Source organism: Corythoichthys intestinalis, chromosome 20 (assembly GCF_030265065.1).
Source record: "Corythoichthys intestinalis isolate RoL2023-P3 chromosome 20, ASM3026506v1, whole genome shotgun sequence".
NCBI lineage: Eukaryota > Metazoa > Chordata > Actinopteri > Syngnathiformes > Syngnathidae > Corythoichthys > Corythoichthys intestinalis.
Genome location: NC_080414.1, coordinates 22,467,875 through 22,492,071, shown reverse-complemented (window position 1 = coordinate 22,492,071; position 24,197 = coordinate 22,467,875). Strand labels below are relative to the sequence as shown.

Below are 24,197 nucleotides of genomic sequence, written 5' to 3'. Positions count from 1 at the left end.
GAAGGGGGCGGGGGAGGCGGCATCTTGTATTTCTGTCGGGCTGTGAAGGCGTTTGTGTGGGGGGGGGGGGTTAAGTCATCAGCGAATCAAACGTTTGAGTGAAAAGGGGTCAATTTACATCTGAACATAATTAAAGTACTGTAATTCACTTAATAATTGTAGGATCAATTCTATTCTTACAACATATAGGAAGCCAATCTAAATGACCTATTTAACTAAAATCATTATATAACGCAAATAAGTTTGCTTAAAAGTTGGTGGGGATAATTTAAGCATCCTGAAAAACTGTTAGTGTTATGTCCCTACCGTCCCTATGCAAATCTACGCCCTTGCTCACAGTATCTTATATTTTACTCAATCTCATTAATATGACTGTTCTGCGCTTATGTGAAACATGTATTTGACTTTTGATGTAATGTAAATGTGTCTAACTGTAATATTGGCTTTGTTTTGTGATGCTTACTTTTATTTTGGCTCAGGAAGCAGGTACAGCAGGTAGTACGCTCGCGAGTAAGGGTGTTTCTACACACAAAGATTAAAGTATTTGTGCACACGAAGAAGAGCGCACACGCACACACGAGGAAGAGCGCATTTGCTACCACAAAGATGTCACACAGCTGAGTGACAGAGAGAGGGGAAAGATGACAGCTTAGCTCACTGTCTAGCTAAGATTTAAGCACCAACGTCTTGGCGAGGACAGTACAATGATGTGTACCGTAATTTTCGCACTATAAAGGCGCACCTGACTATAAGCCGCCACCCACCAAATTTGGCACGAAAACGCCATTTGTTCATAGATAAGCCGCACTGAACTATAAGTCGCAGCTGTCCTCACTATATTATGGGATATTTACACCAAAAGATATTGACCGGTAACACTTTATTTGGCAGCGGCACCATACGGCTGTCATAAGACCACCATGAATTGCCACCATTGCTTCAAGAAGCTTTATTTGGCCATCACTGCTTCCTTGGGGGAGACAGTCAACCTTGTTGCCACCTGCTGTCAACACTTTTGTAGTCCAAAATGCCTTCTAGCATGCACTGCAGCTCTACAGATGTAAATAACAATCAAAATTCATGTTCTGTGCTAATTATTTCTTCAGTTAGTGCTCCATTTGTTTCATTAATTGCTAGTTATGGTATTTGGTAACACTTTATTTGACAGTGGCCCCATAAGACTGTCATTAGACAATCATAATTATGACATGACACTGTCATGAACATTAATGAATGCTTTTAATATGTGATTTAGTGTTATCTGGTAAATTATCTCACTTTTAAATGGTTTTAAAAGATCCGAGCTGGGCATAAATGGTGTTAGCGACATAATTTGCCGGATGATACCTAATGACATCTGTCATAAGCATTCAGTAATGCCCATGATAGTGTCATGTCATAATAATGACAGTCTTTTGACAGTGTTATGATGCCGTCGTGAAATAAATAGTTAACTATTAACCCAAATAAATCAACTAATAAGCCGCACTGGTCTATAAATCGCAGGATTAAAAATGAAGGAAAAGATAATACCGTATTGGCCCGAATATAAGTGTTTTTTGCATTGAAATAACACTGAAAAAGAGGGGGTCGTCTTATATTCGCGGTCTAGACATTATATCCATTAATGACACTAGATGGCGCCAGATATCATTGAAGCGATGTTCTGTCATGACAGATCTCAACTACTCTGAATTTTAACCAGTTTGCATTATTTTATTGCAATGTTTTTCCTTATTCAGATTTGTTTCAAGACTACAATTAGACTTCACTTTGATGGTTAATGCAGTTATTGCAATTTTGTTGTTTTATCACAATAGATTGGTTTATTTACATTTCAAAAATCAGAAGCCATTCATTTACGAATGTGATTGCACTTTAGTTTACATATTTAAATGTTCAGATATTAAGATTTGAATGAGGCAAAATAACATGCTTTTTCTCTCAAATATATTGTTATAATCATTTGTTTCGGATGTACTGCAATTATCTTCTCTATAAAAATTAATTTGGTGTTCAAAAAGTCTTTTTTCAAACTTGAGTCTTGAAAAAGAGGGGTCGTCTTATAATCAGGGCCGTCTTATATTCGGGCCAATACGGTGCATGTTTTTGGATAGTTATTTTGCGATTTAGGGTGTATTTAGAAGTACTTAAAGGGTTAATTCCGACTTACACGAAAATTCGGGATACGTCACCAGCGTAGGAACGGAACTCGTTCGTAACCCGGGGACTACTTGTATTTATGTATGGAATTTGCAAATTTCTTAGGTGCCGGACAATAGAGCAAATATTGCTTAAACAAAGAAAGACATTTTGTGATATCACTTATACCCAAGCATATACACACTAATACACTAAAGCACAAGTGCATGTGGTAATGGGTATTTATTACAAAATGAGAAAAGGTGATTAAATTGTGATATTTAATTTTAATTTGAGATAGTAAGATAGTAAGATAGTAACGGCATTGATAAAAAGTCTGCCCCCATGTTGGATAGCCTGGATACATTATTTTTTTTCTTTTTAATTAAAGTTTTTCTCCTCTATTACACATCAGAGAAATAACATTTTGTGTTTTTTTTGTTTTTTTTATTGAACAAGATTCTTTCCACTGGGATGGACACGATAAAGGTCAAGTCATTGCCTTTAAATTATTTACGATGGGTGGAGTGTGAAAAGCAAGTACATTGGATTTTTTTAATTGAATGGAATATCAGTAAAAGATAAACAATATTTGTAAAATAGTTTATTTTATTCATAAAATAATTCATGCTCATCCTATTTGGTTAGTGGGCCACAAAAATGATGTGGCAGGCCGGATTTCAACCCCAGGCCTTGAGTTTGAAAATGTATTAATGAGTATTGCAGCAAAAAAAAAAAAAAAATAGCATAAGGTGGTCGTGGTGTGTGTGTGCCATAATATGATTACAGTGACAAACACTAGGATGACTGCCCTTGTCAAAACAAAGACGACAATGAGGTGACTTTGAATGAAAAGTAGCACGATGGAACGCTTTTGAGTCCCACTTTTCTTTTTCACATTGTTAACGCGGAGTGATGGACACACATTGTCCTCAATAAGGCTGCCATACTCCACCCAGACATATGACAATGCCCTCATGACCCGGATAAGGGGAGGATAGTATTGCAAACAGCTGGTTGTAGATAATGCACATTTTGGAATTACTGCATTAAAAGATGTATGGACTCCATTGCGCAAGAAAAGATTTACGAAGATGAAAATGAGTAAGTCTGCTTTGCGTGAGAGTGCGTACGGAACCATATGGACACCCTCCACGTCTTCTCATTTCATACATGTTTCTTTTGACATCAATAACGCTGAGGCGTCCAGCAGCGCTTGGACCCCGTCCAAAACAATTATAAAGTTGCCGTGGAAACTGAGGTCCTGTGCCAGAGCGAAGCATACTGTCTCGGCTCAGATAACCCCCGTCGGAAAGTCATGGCGCACAAAAGCACTTGACGGGGGTTGCCCAAGCGGGAGGGGATGAAGTGAAAGGAAGGAGGGCTGGGCTGAGGTGAAGAGACAAAAGCTGAGATGTGCATGGACACTGACATCAGGGGCGGACTGGTAATCTGTGGGTTCTGGAGGATCACAGAACGGCCGGTGCCCTGGACGGCCGGCGGCCGCCATTCATTATGCATCACTGTTTTTATCCCCCCTATCCTCTGATTATCTACAGTTCGCATCCAATCCGACAGTTGGCAGCAATGCGCCTGGCTTTTCACCGCCAATCTGATAGACTAGGAACGACGAAAGCACAGAGTAGCCTTCATTGGTTCCTTCCTTGTGGAAGCAAAATAGCGACGAGTGTTAATGCACAATATGGATGGTGGTGGCAAAAAAACTGAAAAGAGCAGGGTGGCGCGGAGAAGGTTAGAGAGAAAAAAATAAAGAAACTGGAGAGTGAAGCATTAAAATGTCATAAATCGACAAATATTTTCGCAAGCAGCAGTCTGGCTGCAACGGCCACGTCGGGTAACAACAGCTCAGCTCCCGGCGATGGTGAGAGGGAGCTGCAGCCGCTCTGACGTGCAGACGGTGCTGGGAGAGAGAAAAGAAGAGGGAGGGGGCAACGATAAACTGTTGGAAGTTCCCCAGACAAGTGCAGGGCAAGTAAATTGGGATTAAGAGGGTTACTTGCTCTGTAAACTGGCAATTGTTATCCATCAGGTAGCTACATTTTAAATCAAATAAATGACAATTAAAGGGTTAGTGCCAGCTAGTCGATGTACCCGTTTGCAATCGTGTCAAGTTACAGTATGCTAGTCCTACTATCCCTCTCCTAAGAAAAAATATTTTAGCCGTAAAACAATGTATGCACACGCAGCATAGCAATATTAATTCAGAAGAAATATAAAAATATATTAATAAAATGAATGGTTTTACTTTAAAGTTTAGGTAGTTAAATTGATGTTATATACATTATTAATCATTTATATATCGTTTTGTTTTCTGGTTAATACTTTCCAACGAAGTTTATGTATACAGGATTTGTCTTGAAATGTGTATTGTATTTTCATTGAAATTTATCATTTGTATGGCAAGATTAATTATGGCAGGGGTCTCCAAACCGGTCCTCAAGGGCCGCTGTGGGGCCTGGTTTTTGTTTTAACCGATCGAGTACCGACAGTTTAACCAATGAAGTTTCTGCTAAAACAAGCAGCACCTGACTGCAATCAACTGATTACACTTGTAAGACACCAGATTGGTGCAGAGGTTTTGTCTTGTTTTGTTGGAATGAAATCCTGCGCCCGCCGCAGCCCTATGTGGAATAGTTTGGAGACCACTGAATTATGGCATAAACAATGAAGTCATTTTATAGACAGAGATCTATAGAGATATATTATAATCAATTGGATACGTAAAACTTGCTTTGAAAAATAAATTCTTTCATTTGTTTATTCAGGTTGATCATAGAGCTAGTACAGAAAATGAATCCAACTCCAGTTCAGCCTTGCAGTACTTTGAGCGCCCGTAGTCAGACAGTCACAGTCTAGACACATTTTCTTCATTTTTCTCTCAAAGTGCACGAAATTGGTGCATTTTACAATAAAATGTAAAAAAAAAAAAAAAAAAAAATTCTCCTGGGAGGGGCTTGTTCCCGGGACCCCCCTATGGGGTCTGTGTTTCCCTTCGTATAGCGATTCTTATGGGCTGGGCTGAGTCAAAGTCCAGGGCTGCTTTTTAGTCCCAGTCCGCCCCTGACTGACATCACAGATCCCGCACGATTTAGACACTCAAAAACAAACAAATACTGTCCAGAATTCTCGACCAATAGGAAATAATGGAAATGCAGTGTCAGAAACCAAGCATTTAAACAGGGATGTGTAGACCTTTTAGATCCACCGCTTACTATATGCTTTCAAATACTATTCTCATATTGGGAGAGGTGGGTAGTAAGGTGTTACATTTACTGTGTTCCATTTACTAGAGTAACTTTTTGAGAAAAATGTACTTCTTAGTGTAGTTTTACAACACAATACTTTTTACTTTTGAGTAGATTTGTGAAGAAGAAAAGCTACTCTTACTTCGCTACTTTGGGTTACACTAGAGAGTCGTTAGATCTTTACTTTTTATTCTACACATTGACTTTATTTTTGCCAGATATGCCGAAAGAGGCTCTCTCATTTTCACCAATAACCACATGCTCCACTATACCAATCAAATGTAACAATGTTTTTCTCCACTAACGAGCACTCATGCTCTTTGGACAGGTGATTATATATAAATATGGCGGAAAACACTTAGGTGACTAGAAGTTCCGCTCCGAGACCCCCAATTTGGCCAAATTTCAAAACTGTCCTATAGGCATGTGTGATACATCATTGGAGAGCTAAAAATCTCAATTTTCTGGGGGACGAAATTTTTTGAACAGGAGGGCTTTTTTTTTTTTAAACCCCTAAACCCTAACTTGAGGTGAGGGTATGTGTGAGCATAATTAACGACTTACCTACTTACTTACCTTGTTTCGATCTCGGTGTCAAGACAGAGCTGTGAATGGCCAAAGCCTGACTTTTTGGGGATTTTATGGGTAAAACATGGTAATATAACAAGGATCGCAATGCAGAAATCGCAGACATCAAGGAATGGTCGAGATTTTCTTTTTGAAATATTTACTCTTTTAAACATTTTTTTTTTCTTCCAATTTTTCTTTGTTTGGATAGATTATTTATCATCTAAAATATCGGGTAAAATGTGACAATAACAAAAAAAAAAAAAAATACAATTAAGCGATAGTTATGAGGTAGATATCCGTGAGCTATTTGCAGACACAATTTTTTTTTTTTTTTATTGTGACGTAATTTGTTTAAAGGTTTAAAAAATGCGAGTGAATAATTTTATAAAGTTTTTTATAACTAAATATTAGACTTTAATTAATGAATCTAAGCTGAAAATTATAGACATTTCAAATAATAAATATTCTTTTTATGGCTGGGTTGAAAAAAAAACGGTTGTGCGGTGTGTGTAAACGGGGGTCTCCAGGATAAAACAGACAAATTAAAAATAGTGCGGGGGCTTAATGCGCCATGAAACTGCTATGGCAGCATATAGACATATTGTTCTATCAAACAACAGTTGTTTTGACTTAAAATACAGCAGCTTATTTTAAGGAGGGGTGCAAGTGCAGAAACTGCTTTTTCCAGCCTTGTCTGTGTTTTCCGCCATTATATATCATTGGCTCTAATATTCTTTAAATATGACATCTAGCCTTATAAATATGATAAACATATATGTCAGCAGAAAGTTTTTTTTTCTATTATTATTAACACAATTATACAGTATAAAACAAAAATGAGCTGTGTTGTTTTTTCCACAAGAAAATTATATTTAATTTTAGTCCAATTTTTATCACTTGACGATAATGGGGGGGGGGGGGGGGGGGGGGGGGGGTCATCAAAACAATTCCAAAAGTGGTTAAAAATACTGGATCAGCATGGTAATGATGCCTCAAAAAACTAATGGTTGACATCGTCACCTCTCCTCTTTAAGGCACAACTAAGATAAAACAATTACTAATGTTTTAAGATTAAAGCAAGAATGATGTTTCAATTGTTGTTCTGGTCAGAATTTGACGATTTTTGTGTCATCTTTTGGCCTAATATCGTCATGTAATAGGCTATAGTACAGTATAATAATAACGGTTTGCATAGATGACATTGTGCTGAAAAAAAAAAAAATCCCATTATTTAACAAAAATTCATATTCCAAGCAGTTACCCACAATGTTACTTATTACTTGAGTATTCTTTTCAACAAATACTTTTTTACTTGTACTTGAGTAAATTTTTGGGTCACTACCTTTACTTGAGTAATATTATCTGGAAGTAACGCTACTCTTACTTGAGTATAATTTTTGGTTACTCTACCCACCTCTGCAAATTGGCTCATAAAGTCTCTCTAAATAGTCGATTTTCAACTGCGTCTGAACATTTGGGAATAATGAGTCGAAAAAACTGGACAATTTAGATCAAAACTGATGAAAACTAAACTTTACACCGGGGAAATTCCTAATGCTGATCCGCAAGAACATGAGGCAGATATGCTCCACCAGCTCATTTTACTGCCCTTTGCACAGTCATAATTGAATTAAATATTTGTATGAAACATTTGTAGCCCATAAATGAAACTTTTGAAAATAGACCCCTTTTTCTTACACCAAATTTCCTGTACCTTGTATTTCTAGGACAGCTAAAAAAAGTTAGTTCAAAAATTAGCCCCATGGGGTACATTAGTGTAACGGAAATTGTTTCCGACTGTACCCCTAATTTTGAGAAAACAGTGAACAAAATAAAAACAAAAACATCACGGTGAAAGACTACTCAACCTCTTCTGTGACATGTGCAATTTTAGGCTGGGAACACTGGGACCGAGTGTAATGTATTGTAACCTTATGCTAACCTAATGAACAACAAGACGAAAAAGGCATAAATGGAGGCCTTTTTTTTTTCATCTATCTCAGGGCGTCCTCATTATGCGGCCGATGCGACAAGCTCGTTAGGAGTGCACGAAAGATTACCCGCGCGGCTAAAGAGCACGGCACAACACAAACAGACACACAGACAGATTGTAAAACAGGTAGGAATGTGGCGAGCGCACACACAAAGAGAAAGAGAGAGAAACCCCCGGTGGGTGTAACGGGGCTCTTAAGAGGCAGAAAGACAATCTGAGCGGTTTTCAAAGACCCCCTGACTGTCTGCTGTGTTTATTCAGATGGGAGCGGAGAAGGCCGGCGTTGTACTGCTTTGTTTTGATCTCACTGATGAAGAACATCAGTGTCAGTGCTCTTCTTGGCCATTCCAGGTGATAAAATGCTCCCTTGATGGTGCACACAGTTCTTTTTTGGTGTTATTGCCCTTCACATGTTTGATAGCTTGGCTGCAACATTAAGCACAATGTAAATGGATCCAATGTGCGACCCGTATAAAAGAATATTGCATATTTCAAGAATTACATAGTCAATATCAATATCACAAATTCACCTGTTTAAGTTTGTGTGGGAGTTGGCATTAGTTACAATATTCCCTGAACAACTGACCAATTGGGGCATTTTATGCTCTTTCTGTGATGACCTAAAACACATGATGGCGCCACAGGCGGCTCTACTATTCAGGCGAAGTAGGCGATCGCCTTAGGCCCCCAACCAGTGGGGGGGCCCCCAACCAGCTGCCCTTGCCTCAGTGAGCAAGCGCTTGGGCCACCGGAGCCAGCAGCACCCCCAACTATTCATCATGTGTAATTATGTCAGCATACCAAACAAATAACAAAACAAAAAAGAAAGCCATTTGAATGCTGCATTTATATTATCTCTCCCCCACACACACGCACTACAATGGACTGTTCCACGACGACGGACTGAGTATCAGTCGATTAGCTTCATTTAGCACCGTTTAACATCGCTTAGCTCCGTTTAGCATCGCTTAGCTCCGCTTAGCATCACTTAGCTCCGCTTAGCTGTTCGTTAGCTTCACTTAGCTCTCCCGCGTTTTTTACGCCACTAAGCTCGCTATTTTTACAGCTCACTTGCTATTTTGCACGTCGGCTATCGTTTATTTCGAACACATGAGCGAATGTGCTCTCCATGAAAGCCAAAGTGCAGTGAGGGAGAAGTTGAGAAAAGGCCGCTAATGCCTCTTTTAACTTTCTTTTTCTTCTTCACACTGAACATAAAATACACGACAGCACACCCTGTGGCGAAACAATGCAGTACAGTCCCAATCAGTCATACAATAACACTCAACAGCTGGTTAACAGCATTTGCTAACAAAATCTATTAGTGACACCACAAGCAATGACGAAGAATGTTTTTATACGGAGTGTAAAGCTTTCCGTTAGCGGTTTAGCGAACGTACCTCCGGTGAACATTTCAAAATAAAAGCACGTCATGTTCGTCATATAAATAACGATTTCTGGGGTCAATCCCACATACTTCAGAATTAATATTACAATATGTTGAGTAAATACTACAGAATACAGATTCTACACTAAGAATAATTTTCAAATGACACTCTTTATGACAAATATGATTGGCAATTAATAATAATTATAAATATTATACTACTATTATATATAGTAGTATACTATAATAATAATGCTAGATTTTTTTTTTTTTAAGAATTGTTTTGAATAATGTTGGAGAGGCAAAGTCAGTGTTCTGAATCTGTTTACTTTCCATTCTTTTGCACTAGTGAATGCTATCAGCATTTAACCTCTTTTTTTTTCACACACACACACACACACACACACACACACACACGCACACACACACACACACACCCACACACACACACACACACAAAAAAGCATTTAACCTCATTGTTAATTTGTGATTAATTATTGTTATTTACATGATTATTTGTACTTTAATAAAGAGTTTTACTGTTCCAAAATGGTTTGGGAATTAATAAGCGTCGACAAAAATGTAATTAGTAAATTAGTAAAAAAAAAAGAAAATTATTAGATTAGTCGACTAATCGTAAACCTAGTCGGCTGACTAATCAGGTGAAAATTTGTCGTTTAGGACAGCCCTAGTGTACCGGAATAAATTTCCTCCACACCCTTCTCAACTTTTTCACCCCTGACCAATGAAGAGGGCCCCTGGCATATGTTCGCCTTAGGCCCCAAAATTGTCAAGTCCGCCACTGGATGGCGCCAAGATCCTAGCGAATAGGAAAGCATGAATTGGTGTCAACATGGAAAGATATTGAAGTGAGAGATCTCAAATGGAAGACAAAGCTTGTTATATATTTGTATTATTAGGAAAAATATTTACATCAGTCAGAAAATTCCAATAATTTCAAAATGTAAAACATTTTCTCTATTAGTTTGCTCACATTCTAACTGCTAAGTTGTAGCAGTGTTCAGAATTAATTAACCAGTCACATAAAGTCATGTACCGTATTTTTCGGACTATAAGTCGCACCTGAGTATAAGTCGCACCAGCCATAAAATGCCCAATGAAGAGATAAAAAACATATATAAGTCGCACCTGAGTATAAGTCGCATTTTGGGGGGAAATTTACTTGATAAAATCCAACACATAGAACAGATATGTCATCTTGAAAGGCAATTTAAAATAAAAATACTGTAGAGAACAACATGCTGAATAAGTGTACAGTACGATAATCTTACATGATGCATGAACAACGAAACACGAACGTGGCCGGTATGTTAACGTAAGATAACTATTAAGAGTTAGTCAGATAACTACAGCATAAAGAACATGTTAGCAAGTATACCAAACCCTCAGTGTCACTCCAAAACACCAAAATAACATGTGAAATGATATAATAGTGTGTTAATAATTTCACACATAAGTCACTCCAGAGTATAAGTCGCACCCCCAGCCAGGCTATTACAAAAAAAACCTGCTACTTATAGTCCGAAAAATACGGTAAATGTGATCTGGCAGCCACCATTTAAAGTGCATGCGATTAAGATGAAATTATCCTACTAAGATTTTCTTGACAATTTTTGAGTTTCTAACAGAACCCTGACGGTTTTGCGCTGAAACTGACTGGCACACTTGGACTTGTCATAGTAGTAATTCCTTCTACTCTAATTCTGCACTAAATTCAATGCTGCTTTTTTGGCAACACCCTGACCACGTCTCCTCTCATATTTCCACTGATGTTTTGGGAACAACCAGTCCTTGGTAAATTGCTGTGTTGCCATATTTTCTTTACTTGATGCTTACAGCTAATTGAGTTTCATAGTATATTTATGCCTTGTAAAAGCAAAAATATAAAATGATGTTGAAAATAGTACAAGACTGATCTTAATCAAAGTTTTCATTTCACAAAAACATGCAATTTTAACAGGGGTGTGTAGACTTGTTAATCCACTGTGCCTATATAACAAGCTCAGGAGTCAGGACTGATTGAAAAATCTGTCAAATTACACTTACCATATTTTTCGGACTATAAATCGTACTTGAGTATGAGTCGCACCAGCCAAAAAATGTGACATGAAGAGGAAAAAAAAAACAATAAATCGCACTGGAATATAAATCGGAGATTTATATGATAAAATCCACCTGGCCGCCTAGCTTTCAGCCCACGATTAGCTTTTTTTGTTTTCTTCGTTTCAGTAAATGTAACCTCCGCATTTCACCAGTGACTTACACGTGTCTCGCTAACTCTAAACTTTCTTTCAGTTGTTCGATTACCGCTTTCAGCTGCATATGTCACTACTTGCAGCTTTTATCTGCAGAATATGATTTTATTTCCGGTGCCATTTTGTTTAGTCCTTTTAGTCGTTTTTATATTTTTATAAGTTACCGCCAATGTTTAAAACATGCCTTGAGCACCCTCTTGCAGTTAAGTGTGAAAATAACATGTGAAATGATATAATAATGCAGGCCCGGATCTAGGTTTACCCACCAGAGTGGGCACTAAGAAATCTTGAGGGGGCACCCCCAATGTAGGCTTTTTTTTACCCTCTGCATTTCTCCGGGCTTGGGACCGGCGCAAGTAGGAAACTGGCTTGTGTCCCGTTGGGGCTGCATTAATTATTTTATTTTATTTTTTTCATTCATCTATCTACTTATTCTCGCAGTCGGTGTGATGTCACGATGACGTCATCTCGCACAGCAACGTGTCGCCATTTTGAGATGGGGGCACGCAAAGGGAAACATCCGTAGACAAACGTCTGAAATTCATATATTTCAGCAGTGTTTTGAGTCCTTTTTTCATAAAAACGTCTTGAACACGACTTATTATTATCACGAGTCACTGCCGACAGACCCGAGGAGGCGATTCAACTTAAAATTAACGTGTTTTGGCCTGCAAATCTACCCATACAAAGTCGCAGCTGATAGCTGGATAAACAATCCAAAGGAATTGCCTGCAGTGGAGTTCGGAAACATCTACAACTACCTCATAAACTCACCCAGTAAGTTGACCTTTATCAATTACATGGAATATGTACTGTGTGGACCTAAGAAAACTGGTAGTATATACGGAGTGATTTTTTCTGCCGTAACCGGTAATTTGCCTCCAAGCGTTATTTAGCCGTGAACACGTCACGGCAAAAAAACCAATTCCCACCAGGCCAATAATATACCGATTGACCGATCAGAGCAGTTCATGGCAAAAGAAAAATAATGCTTTGCGAGTTGTCAGTTACGGTAATAATAACCACTGCCTAGTCTATTGAATCCTAGCAGCTAATTGGGGCAAAAAAAAAAAAAAAAAATAGATTCAAATTTACTCACCAGTAATAAAATGTCGGCTGCAAACGTAAATGTGCCTGGATTTAGGTTCCCACTGGCGAGAATGGTCCACGGAACAGTCTTCTTTTACTGTTCCTCGATTGATTGCGTTCAGCCATTTGCTTGTCCTTTTCTTCTCACGAGGAAGAAACAAGAACTTCAAATGCGGCTCCGAACTCTTTCTTGTGTCACAACCCGCAACACGGCAACTTTTAGTCACTCCGACGGAAAAAAAGACCGCAAATAAGACAAAAGTTCAACGCGTTTGTACCACAATGCATGACAGAGCAACTGCGTGTGACTCGTGTTTTGCTCCCATTTCAATATGGCGACGCTTTGTTGTGGCTGGTGACGTCATTAATGCCCGGATGTCCGACTGCGAGAATGTGTCTGGAGGAGAGAGAGGAAGTGCGTGGATAACAAACGAGGTTGAAAAAACAGCTTGTTTTTGTGATTGCTTGTTCGGCGTGGTTGCGGCCAACAGTAACTGTTAGTCCTGCAATAAAAAAGTAGGTGAGACCAACTCTCTGTGTGTTCTATATATCCAGTGCGACGCTACAATAGATATTCCCGACATTTTGATTGGGTGAGCACGACTCACGTCTGGGTGAGCCGTGCCCCCCCCCGGCCCCCCCATACATCCGGCCCCGTAATAATGTGTTAATAATTTCACACATAAGTCACTCCGGAGTATAAATCGCACCCCCGGCCAAACTATGAAAAAAACTGCAATTTATAGTCCGAAAAACACAGTAATATCCGAAATTTAAAGTGATTGGTTCGGCTAAATGTTTGCATGTTTTCTTTTTATTATTATTAGTATTAATCACCCATTACTCTCTTATTTCATTCCTATTTTTCTCTCTTTCCAGTGTAACCCTTTTGCATTTACCATAAAAGTTACACAATCTGCAAAAAATATGACAAACAACAAAATACCTCTTTGTTAAAGGCAGAATTGTTTATACAGTTCTCTGTTAGACTTCATTAGATTACACAGGTCTTCTAATGTTTTGTCTGGTAAAGTCTTAATCAAAAGCATGACTTAAGTGTAAAAAGCCATGAAGCACGTTTTTTTTTTTATATATATATCACATTAGTCTTATGGCAACAACTGATGGTACACACATTGTTTTCTGGGTTACGGTGGGTCACTTGGGCAATTTGTGTTACCCGAATCAATTAAAAGAAGGTTTTAGCCGACGGAAACCAGCTGAAGTGTCAGCAGATCTGCTCCCGAGTCATCATTTGTTCTCATTAGTGTATCTCGGGAAGAAATCAGCACTGCTTGAGGGAATCTGGTGATTTTTTACCCGCAAATAGGGAAAGTCGACCCGCTGGCGTCGAACAATTTGTAACACAGAGACACAGTGCACATCTGTGTGTGTGTTTGTGTGTCCCTGTGCTGTGTGTTTTAGATGTTGGAATAATGCTTCTTGCAAAATGGAAAAAAAAACAAAAAAAAACATTAAACTCAGTGGTAACCGTAGGGTAGGGAATTATTAGCTCAATACTGTCCTCTAGTGGGGAAATTGACAATAACATTTAACAGTAATGCTTATTCTTGAATAGACAGAATTTACTAAAAATAGAATTGATAAACTATAATACGTGTTAAACATGTAAACAAAATAAAATCATATTAAGTGCTGTAGTAATGTTTCAGTAAGTAATTGAAAATGGGAGAAAAAACGTGTTTTAATTATTCAAAGAAATGCGATACTATTTTCTTGTGGACCGATTTTAAATAATCACAGTAAACTATAAATCATTTATATACAGTATCATATATTATAGTATTATTCCGTAAATTCAGCTTGATAGCCTAGAAATAAATGGTATTTTTCACCGCTAAGCAGTTTGTTCAATGGTCGTCTCATCATTGGCTGCCACGGAACGGAAGTGCTGTGACGTCGACCAATGGCATTACATGTTCATTCCAAGGGTTTAGTTCCGGAGTGTCTCCTTTTTGATGCGAGTCGCGGCCCAAAATTCGGTGAGTAGTCGCGCTTTTGACGGCTGTACAGCTGCGTGCATGTGACGTCATTTGACACGCGTGTCCACAGCCGCTCACGGCGCGTGGCAGTGACAAATGGGGCGCGCGCATACGCCTTTCTCGTCGCCAGACATGACGTTCGACATCGCCATCACATTTGACCCACTTAATCGCCCAGAAACCCTCATTATTTTGGACCTAAATGCCGTTGTCTTTCGGACGTGTAAACAGAAGAATATTTTAATGATTAGTAATAATGAATGTGCTGGAGTAGGTGGTTTCTAACGTCACTTCCTTATTTCCAAAATGTACTATTAATCCAGGGATGGTGTGAGTAAAGACCACCTGCCGCGGATCATCCTCCCGTTTGTTTATTAATGTGTCACCAAATTTGAACAAAAGAGGGCGCCAGATATCAGTATTTACTGCCTTTCCTCAACAGGTTGAAAAGGCATGAACATGTACGAGGTTCCTAGTCCGGGAATACCAGGCTGTCCACCTGGATTAGAATACCTCACTCAGGTAAAAAGTATAAAATTGAATATACTGCACATTTATCCAAAGAGTTTTAAAAAATCTGCTATTCTAGGTGGACCAGTTGCTCATCAAACAGAAAGTTGAGCTGGTTGAAGGTATGAATCATTTTACGATTTTGTTTTTAAATTGCAAATACTAAATAGATGAGGAATTGAGGCAAGGGCGTAGGTTGGGTCTCAAAATTGGTAAGGATGATATAACAGCATTAACACATTAATAAGACCAAACAGATTGGGTGAACGGCGGTCAGGGCTGCATTTTTCACAAATATGAACCTAAAAAATTGATAAATGATCAATGCGAAATGAATCTGTATTGACCCACTTTCACGTGTTTTGTTCAGGCGATACACCATTCAATTCAAACTTTTGTTTTCGAAAACTACTAAAGAAACATGTAGAAAACTTGTATATTAATAAAAGTCTGGATTTTATTAGCAAATATAAATTGCAATATTTGAACACAAATTATATTAACATACACAATAAATACAATTTTGTTTATGATCTCTTACAATCTAGGAATGCAAAAAATAAACATTTGTTTTAAGACCATTCAACACTGTCTAATTAAAGAAATATACTGTAATTTTCAGACTATAGACCCTACTCACGTGACGTCACAGCCACGCCCCCGCGCCATGTTGTCCGGATACTAGTCATATTAATGCATTAGCGCTTCGTAAATTCCTCCTATTATGGCGTGTTTTTCTGCTCGTTAACATTAATAATCAAAATGGTGAAGTCGTGTGTGGCGGTCGGTTGCAAAAACAGAGAAGATAGACGGAGAGACTTGAATTTTTACCGTATTCCGAGAGACCCGAAGAGGAGACCGAGATTGACTGCTGCAATTCGACGAGTAAACTGGGCTCCAAACAACTACCACAGATTATGTAGTAGTCATTTTATATCTGGTAAGATGCATTTAATATATATTTAGAGGGTTTTGGGCTGACAACCACAATTAAGATCATTGCTAGGCTAATCGCCGACAACATACACTCAGACATTGTGAATGAACTACCTGAAAATATATAATTATAAGGGGATAATCAGACAGTTGTCATACAATTAATTTACAATTTCAATATTGAGGTCAAAAGCCAAAAAATAAATTCAACTAAGGACAATCTGGAGTAGTGCTATCGCACTTCATATTTATTGATGATGATGATGATGATGAAACTTTTTTATTTCGAGCATGCACACACAAAAGAAACAAAAAACATACAATATAATTCAACAAAAATAATTGTACTCGAAAGGGAGTGGGAAGAAGAAAAAAACTTATTTTGTCCCACCCCTGATCTCATTGTCCAGCACCCTTACTTGTGGGATACTCATGTCCACACAATGAAAAGAAGAAAAAAGGAAAAACAGACAAAAACAACTAAACCAACAGACAACCAACTAATGTTGGCTCATTTATTACGTATTATATATGTATATAGTGAGAGTGCTATCGCTAAACCATATAAACATTAAAAGCCCTAGCTCCATTGACAAATGATATGAAATACATTAGACTTGACAGTGGATGTTAGCAAGAACAAAAGATTTTGAATTGAAAATTTCGTAACTCACCTTCCGAGCACAAGATTCCTGCCGAATTTTCGTGTACGAGGACCTGTTTCACCCAACCAGCAACATAGCATTTATAAGCCTCCAAGCTCTTAAAGTTTTTCAAACTTTCGTGAGAATAGGCTGATTTTGTGTGGACAAGATTGTTGCAAATATCAGGATATCAGATGTAAGGCGAAGCCAGCGGGTCGAAAAACATCGATTTAGGCATCAAATACAGATCTCGCGAATGGATAAACGGAAGCTTTTCCACGTAACGCCTTTTATGCAACGCATCCAATGAGTTTACAGCGTCAGATAACACCGGGGCTTCCATGAATTGCTCTATAACTTGCTCGACTAATTGAAAACAATGAGAATAGGTCTAAAAAAGAGGTACAATATGGCGGCCGGAAACAGCGACACGCCCATTTTGTGACGTAGGTGAGTAGGGTCTATAAACCGCTACTTTTTTGCTTTGTTTTGATTCCTGCGGCTTATAGTCCAGTGCGCCTTATTTGTTGATCTATTTGGGTTAATAGGTAACACTTTGTAACACACATAGGTAACACACTGACAGCGGCGTCATAAAACTAATTTTGACATGACACTATCATTGGCATTACTGAATGGTTATGACAGATGTCATTAAGTGACATCTGGAAAATTATGTCATTAACTCCATTTATGTCCAGCTCGGATCTTTTACATCCATTCAGAAGTGAGATAATTTGCCGGATAACACTAAATGATATCTGTTATACGCATTCATTAATGCTCATGACAGTGTCATGTCATAATTGTGATTGTCTAATGACAGTCTTATGGGGCCACTGTGAATAAAGTGTTACCAAATACCATAACTAGCAATTAATGAAACAACTGGAACAGTAACTGAAGAAGAAATTAGCACAGAACATGAATTTTGTTATTTACATCTGTAGCGCTGCAATACATGCTAGGAGGCATGTTGGACAACAACAGTGTTGACAGCAGGTGGCAGCAATGGAGCAGTGATGGCCAAATGAAGCTTCTTGAAACAATGACGCTTTGCAGCCAATTGGTTCAAAGATTTATGGTGGTTCATTTGGTCTTATGACAGTCGTATAATGACACTGTCAAATAGTGTTACCGGTTAATATCGTTTGGTGTAAATATCCTAGAATACAGTGAGGACAGCTGCGGCTTATAGTCCAATGTGGCTTAACTATGAACAAATTTATAGTCAGTTGCGCCTTATAGTGCGAAAATTACGGTAACTGTAAACACTTCTTAGTCAGCGTATAACAAAAATAAATAAAAATGGTGCCTTCCTTAAGTTAAAACACTGCTGTTTATGTCCACAAGCACAGCTAAACTAATCAAAAAATGAAAACATTTTACCTTGACTATGATTAATGTATGATTATCTGGGGAAAAAATTTTTATCATAGGCTAAAAATAAAAATACGTTATTTATTTTAAAAAATAACGTAGAAAATAATTGCAAGTCATCAGCCAATGAAATGTTCTTTTGAGAGGAAAAAACTGACCGGCAGATTCAGTAAGTGAAATGGGGTCAAGTCTGAACATAATGAAAATAATTCACTTAATAATAGTAGGGTCAATTCTATCCTTACAACATATTGGGAGACAATCTAAATTAGGTATACTCTATAACTGAACTCATTATGCAATTAAGTTGCTTAAAGGTTGGTGGGGACAATTTGAGTATCCTGAAAAGTTGCTAGTGTTATGTCCCTACCCTCCCTATGCAAACGTACGCCCTTGTTTGAGGTATAATTGCTTCAACTCATTGTCGGTTTTCACAGCTCTCGTCGGATTTGAGAGCAACAACAAGTACGAGGTGCGCAACTCCATGGGCCAAAATGTGTTTTACGCCGTGGAGGAGAACGACTGCCTGAGTAGACAGTGCTGCGGTCCCATGCGCCCTTTCTCTATCCATGTACTGGACAATTTTGGCCAGGAGATCATTACCGTCACCCGCCCCCTCAAGTGCATGTCCTGTTTCTTCCCATGTTGTCTACAGGAGGTGAGACCAAGTTTTTGGAAGTAAAGTTCTAATACCTACTTTAAAGGAACACAATCTTTATGCAGTTGGAGGTGCAGGCCCCTCCAGGCAACACTGTGGGGTACGTCGTGCAGCAGTGGCACCCCTTCTCCCCAAAATTCATCGTCGCCAATGAACTCACGGAACCAGTCCTCAAGATCCACGGGCCGTTCTGTGGATGGAGCTGCCTGCCAGATGTCGACTTCGAGGTGGGTTAGGTGGTGAAGCCAAACATAGCAATCCGGTAAAGTTATCCAAACACCATTCAATCAGAGCATTTTTTTTGAGGTGTTAAGGAGCTTTTCCGATGCTCCGAAGTATGGAATGCAGTTTCGGTCAGTGCTGCAAGCTCATGTGATACAAGTTGCGGTCTTTATTCCATGGCTCGATTCATTTTATTTGATTCCGTTAAGCAGGGATTTTAGGTCATTGATACAGAGCTAGAAGTAACTAAAGCATAATATCACAACCAGGTCTTTCCCTCATGTAAGAGGGCCAACTGGCAGAAAGCCTGGAATTGAATCGGAATTCTGCCAAAGCACATCTTAAAGATCCAGATGTAAGCAGTTTGTATCATATATGACTCATCTTCCAGATCTTGACCATGGATGAAGTCAGCAAGATTGGGAAAATCAGCAAGCAATGGACAGGCCTTCTTCGGGAAGTATTCACAGATACCGACAATTTTGGAATCCAGTTTCCGATGGACTTGGACGTGAGGATGAAGGCTGTCATGATCGGGGCATGTTTTCTCATTGTGAGTATCCCACTGTGACACTGGATTTATGGTCGTTCAGCTGTCTCTCTGGATACTGATAGAACAGTACTAGAGCTCTCAGCAGTGTGTTTCTTTACTCATTCTTGCCAAATTTATGACATTTTTGTCAAAGAGTCTAAGTAGAGTTTTACCAGAACTTCCTGAACATGTCTGGATTGATGTGGCTATCTCCAGGTTTAATGAAGGAAAATGTAATCCTTTCATTCACTAGCTATGACTATTGACTAAGTGACTTGGATAAGCCACCCTGCAAAGTGAATGTTTTATTTATGTTCTGTTACCAAGCAGTGGCACATTTTCAAGTATAATCAACTAATTAATTCACCTGATAAAAATATGTTTTATTTTTTTTAATTAGTTTATGTTCCTAGGACATCATGTAGGTCGTTTAATGCAATTATGTTTTTCTATTTATCATTACTTTGCCATACAAATTGTGCAAAATGATCGGGTGTCAAATGTTTCCCTTTGCTGGCTGTCAGAAATGTTCCCATAGTGACCACTCTTTGTAGCAATTAGGCTTACATTTAGTTGGACGTGTGACATGAAACCAACTGCCTCTACCATTAACTCAAAACAGATTCTCAACCCTCGTTCTCTCTTCCAGGCATATTTGCTTCAATGCGAAAATGCCCGAACAGTTTTCACAGTTAATTTAGGGGACATGGCAGACATTTCAACTTCAGTTATGCGTTGCATCATCGCGAGTTTACAGTGTTTTCCATTAACATAGTTTGTTCTCCTTTTCTTGCAGGATTTCATGTTTTTTGAGTCTACTAACTAAGGAGTTTTACAAAATGTCATCATGCAACGCTGCTGGAAGGAATGGGGACACGAAGTCCCAAAAAGTGAGCTGTCCCTAATGCCATAATATGTCAAAACTGTCCTCAAACGAATAGTGTAAAGAAAAGAATATTTAAAGTTCTAAGAAAATATGCCATGAAGATTCATGGGTGTGGAGATAAGAGGTTGGTTTTAGTCTTAAGGTACACTAGTTGTTTATTTATGTTTATATTTTGGCTTCTGTTAACACTGGGAAGCATCAGTTAGTTTAGAAATCACTGCGGAAAAACATGTCATTTGATTGTTTTAGTGAGACTGGAAACCATTATGTGGCATGGTCCTATTGACACATAATTCAAATAGTACATGTTTTGACATGAAACGGCGTATTGGGCATGTGGTCTGTGATTTATATGTTTAATTTTAACATCGCAAAGTGTTTCTGCACTGCTTTATGTATGTGTGCTGCAAGTAAACTTATAAGTGGAATTTAAATACAATTATTTGAAACAAAGATTAATACATACAGTATCGTTATCAAAAGGAGTATGTTTCAGCCTCCTCCACATGAGGTCGCTAGCTTTTCACGTGAGGCACAATCCCAATGCCTTCAATCTGCTTTATGCCATGTTTTTTTTTTTTTTTTTTTAATTGAAATAGCAGTGTATATTTTTGGACAAGCTCAGGTTTTTAATGCATGCTACTTGAATTTTAATGTCAGTGACTACTCACTCACTTATAACTATGAATTGTACACATAACAAAACAAACGGCTCATTAGCTCATGTTTTATTCTCAATATTTATATGTTTAGTTGCCAGTGTTTGACTGCACTTTTCGTATTGTAGCATAAACCCTTGAAACATTAATGCATTAGTGATACATTATTATTACTGATATTCCAAGTATTTCTCCAAACAATTATGCAGGTATGTTTTTTTTTTTTTTTTTTTTTTTTTTTTTTGCTGTGTTTAAAAAAATGTGATTTCAGTTAAAACCAAACAAACAATAGCTTTGTTTTATCATGCAACAATCTATGTCACTGCAAATATTTTTTTTTTGCCAGGAATATTTTAGGGATAGTGTGGATGAAATTTGCTGTCTGCCGTCTAGTGGAATAATTCATGAAGATAAGTGTGAATAGCATTCTTTATGTTAATGGGCTGATTATGTGAATCTCGTGTGACTGATATTAATAGATGCTGGCAGTACACCTTCTTCAGGCTTGTTGTTAAAACCTATTTTGTGAGTAATCTACTGCCAAAATGTCATATATTTAATGTACTAATTCATTTTGAACAAATACTGATAGATCATGAACAATGAATGTGAACAAATGCTTAAATAGCGTAAACAGTCAGTGAAAATGTGAAATAAAGACAATTGTTTTAAATCAGATCATGTGGTTGTGTGGATCCACACGACTATTCTTTGAAACCATTTTATTTTTGTGCAGACATCTTGCTGGATGTTGGACTAATGCAAGGCATTGGGTGTAGGTTTGCATTGGGAGAGTAGGGACATAAACACAACCAACTTTTCAGGACGCTCAAATTGTCCCCACCAACTTTTAGGCAACCGTATTTTCATTTTTAATGAGTTCAGTTATATATGTAGGTAATTTTAGATCGTCTTACCGTATGCTGTAAGAATAGAACTGACCCTATTATTAAGTGTTTTCATTATGTTCAGACTTACATTTACACCTTTTCACTTGCTGAATCTGCAGGTCCACCCCCCCCCCCCCCTTAAACGCACGTTTGATTGGCTAATGACTTGACCCCCCCTTCCCCCCCACACAGCGCCAACTAAGACAACATGTCAACAACACGGCCGTCTCCTCCGCCCCCTTTAAAGAGTAGGGATATTAGAAGTATTTTTTCCGCCAGCAGCAACCACAGTAAGTAATGTAAAAAGACGTCAATGATGTGGAGGTGAGGAACACACCACTAATTTTGCTACTGAAAGTCCAACTTGCATCAGCGTTAGCATATAATTAAACTGTGTGAACTTGCCAACCTGCTAAACTCGAGAAGGAAGCTGCTTCCTGTCCAGTGTCCTGTTTGTATTTTTTACTGTTAATTCAACTGTTGGAAATGAAGTGAACCAACATTTACCCCCTTCTTCCCAATTTTCATTTTGTTTTATTAATGAGGTCTTTAAGCAGCCCAAAGCAGCTTTCATTTTTTGTTTTGTTTTGTTTCACTACTGTTTTGGTAAAACAGTAGTGTTTTACCTGAAGGAAGGCTCCATTTTTATTTATTTCTGTTATTGCCAGACTAAGACGTTTTTCAGTTATATTTAATGTATTTATTTAGTCTGATAATGTTGAGTGGTCTTAAGACAAATGTTTATTTTTTGCATTCCTGGATAGTTAAGAGATTATTAACAAGTTTGTATTTATTCAGTATGTTAATATAATTTATGTTCAAAAATTGCTATATAGATTTGCTAATAAAATCCAGACATTTATTCTGGAAGTTTTCAAAATGTTTCTTTAGTAGTTTTTGAAAGCAAAGGTTTGAATTGAACGGTGTATCACCCGACCTAATACACATGAAAGTTAGTATAAGTCAATACGGATTTATTTTGCATTGATCATTTAGCTAATCAATTAATTAGGTTCCTATTCTTGAAAAATGTAGCCCTGACCCCCGTTCACCCAATCTGTTTGGTCTTATTAATGCAAAAAGCAGCAAAAAGTGTACATGCAGGTTATGCTGTTATAGCGTCCCTACCAATATTGAGAACAAACCTACGCCCTTGTGCAAGGCCACCACTCAAATTAGCATTGAAAGCCTGTGGTACACATTGATAGAAATCATTGACTACCTAAAAGAAAAAAAAAAAAAAAAGACTAACAGCTGTAAGAGTTAATACAACTGTGTGTGTTGTTCACGAACATTAGAGTAGCTGCTAGCTTTGGCTAGGCAGCAGAAGAGATCTGGAATCTCTGGTATCTGTGCAGTAATCCAGTGTGATGACCAAATTGCCTAAGCGACATGTGTGCATAGAGAGGGAGAACAATGCCATGTATGCACAATTGGACTAATGACAACAGATGCAAGGATGTAAAACAGTGGATGGTTATTTGCACTTACAGCCGGCCTATAAAACAATCCAAAAAAAAAAACAAAAACATGCAGAGCAAACAAAGTAATACCAATCCTCTAAAGTAGGTTTGGTGGTCCCAACATTTAACATTTGGCATGCTAATACCCCCACTCTGACCTGGCCACTTGGGTATTAATTAAAAAGCAAAAGTGTCACTCCTCTCTTTTACGGGAATCCAGGCAGCAGACCGAACTGACGCAACACTGAATTCTGTCCTCCTTTTAACATTTATGCAACATAATGGTATAAACAGATGCACCTAAAGAAGAGAATCAAATGAAAGACAAAATATTTTTTATTCATTTAATAATTTCTACCTTTTCATTTAAACAATGTGGTGCTTAAAGCTTCCGGGTTAGCAATCATTTTCTTCAAGGATAGATCCGGAGAAAAACAGCCCTATTCTAACTATTTAGGCCACTGGAAATTGACTTAATGGAAGCTCAATTTAAAAACTATGTGAGAAAATGTGTTGGTTGTGGCTTGTCTCCAATGTATGACATCACAGTGCTCTTTCACTATTAGCATTCAAGCGTTCATCATGGCCGGATGAACAACATAGCGCCTTCAACACACATGAGAAAATGTTGCCTAAAATAATTTTGGTTTGGACCAGGGTCATTTTGACATTTCAAGGTTTCCTTCAAACA

The 24,197-nt window shown here is 38.1% G+C and overlaps 1 protein-coding gene across 1 annotated transcript; it reads left to right on the top strand.

Annotated features, from left to right (window-relative positions):
* The first annotated feature begins 14,662 nt into the window (after positions 1-14,662).
* Positions 14,663-22,113, top strand: si:ch73-206p6.1 (phospholipid scramblase 1). The gene is made up of 7 exons (XM_057823989.1): positions 14,663-14,726; positions 15,169-15,248; positions 15,316-15,358; positions 18,634-18,854; positions 18,920-19,081; positions 19,468-19,629; positions 20,405-22,113. The coding sequence occupies exons 2-7, from the start codon at positions 15,180-15,182 to the stop codon at positions 20,432-20,434; spliced, it is 687 nt and encodes a 228-aa protein (XP_057679972.1). The 5' UTR covers positions 14,663-14,726; positions 15,169-15,179; the 3' UTR covers positions 20,435-22,113.
* The last annotated feature ends 2,084 nt before the right edge of the window (positions 22,114-24,197 follow it).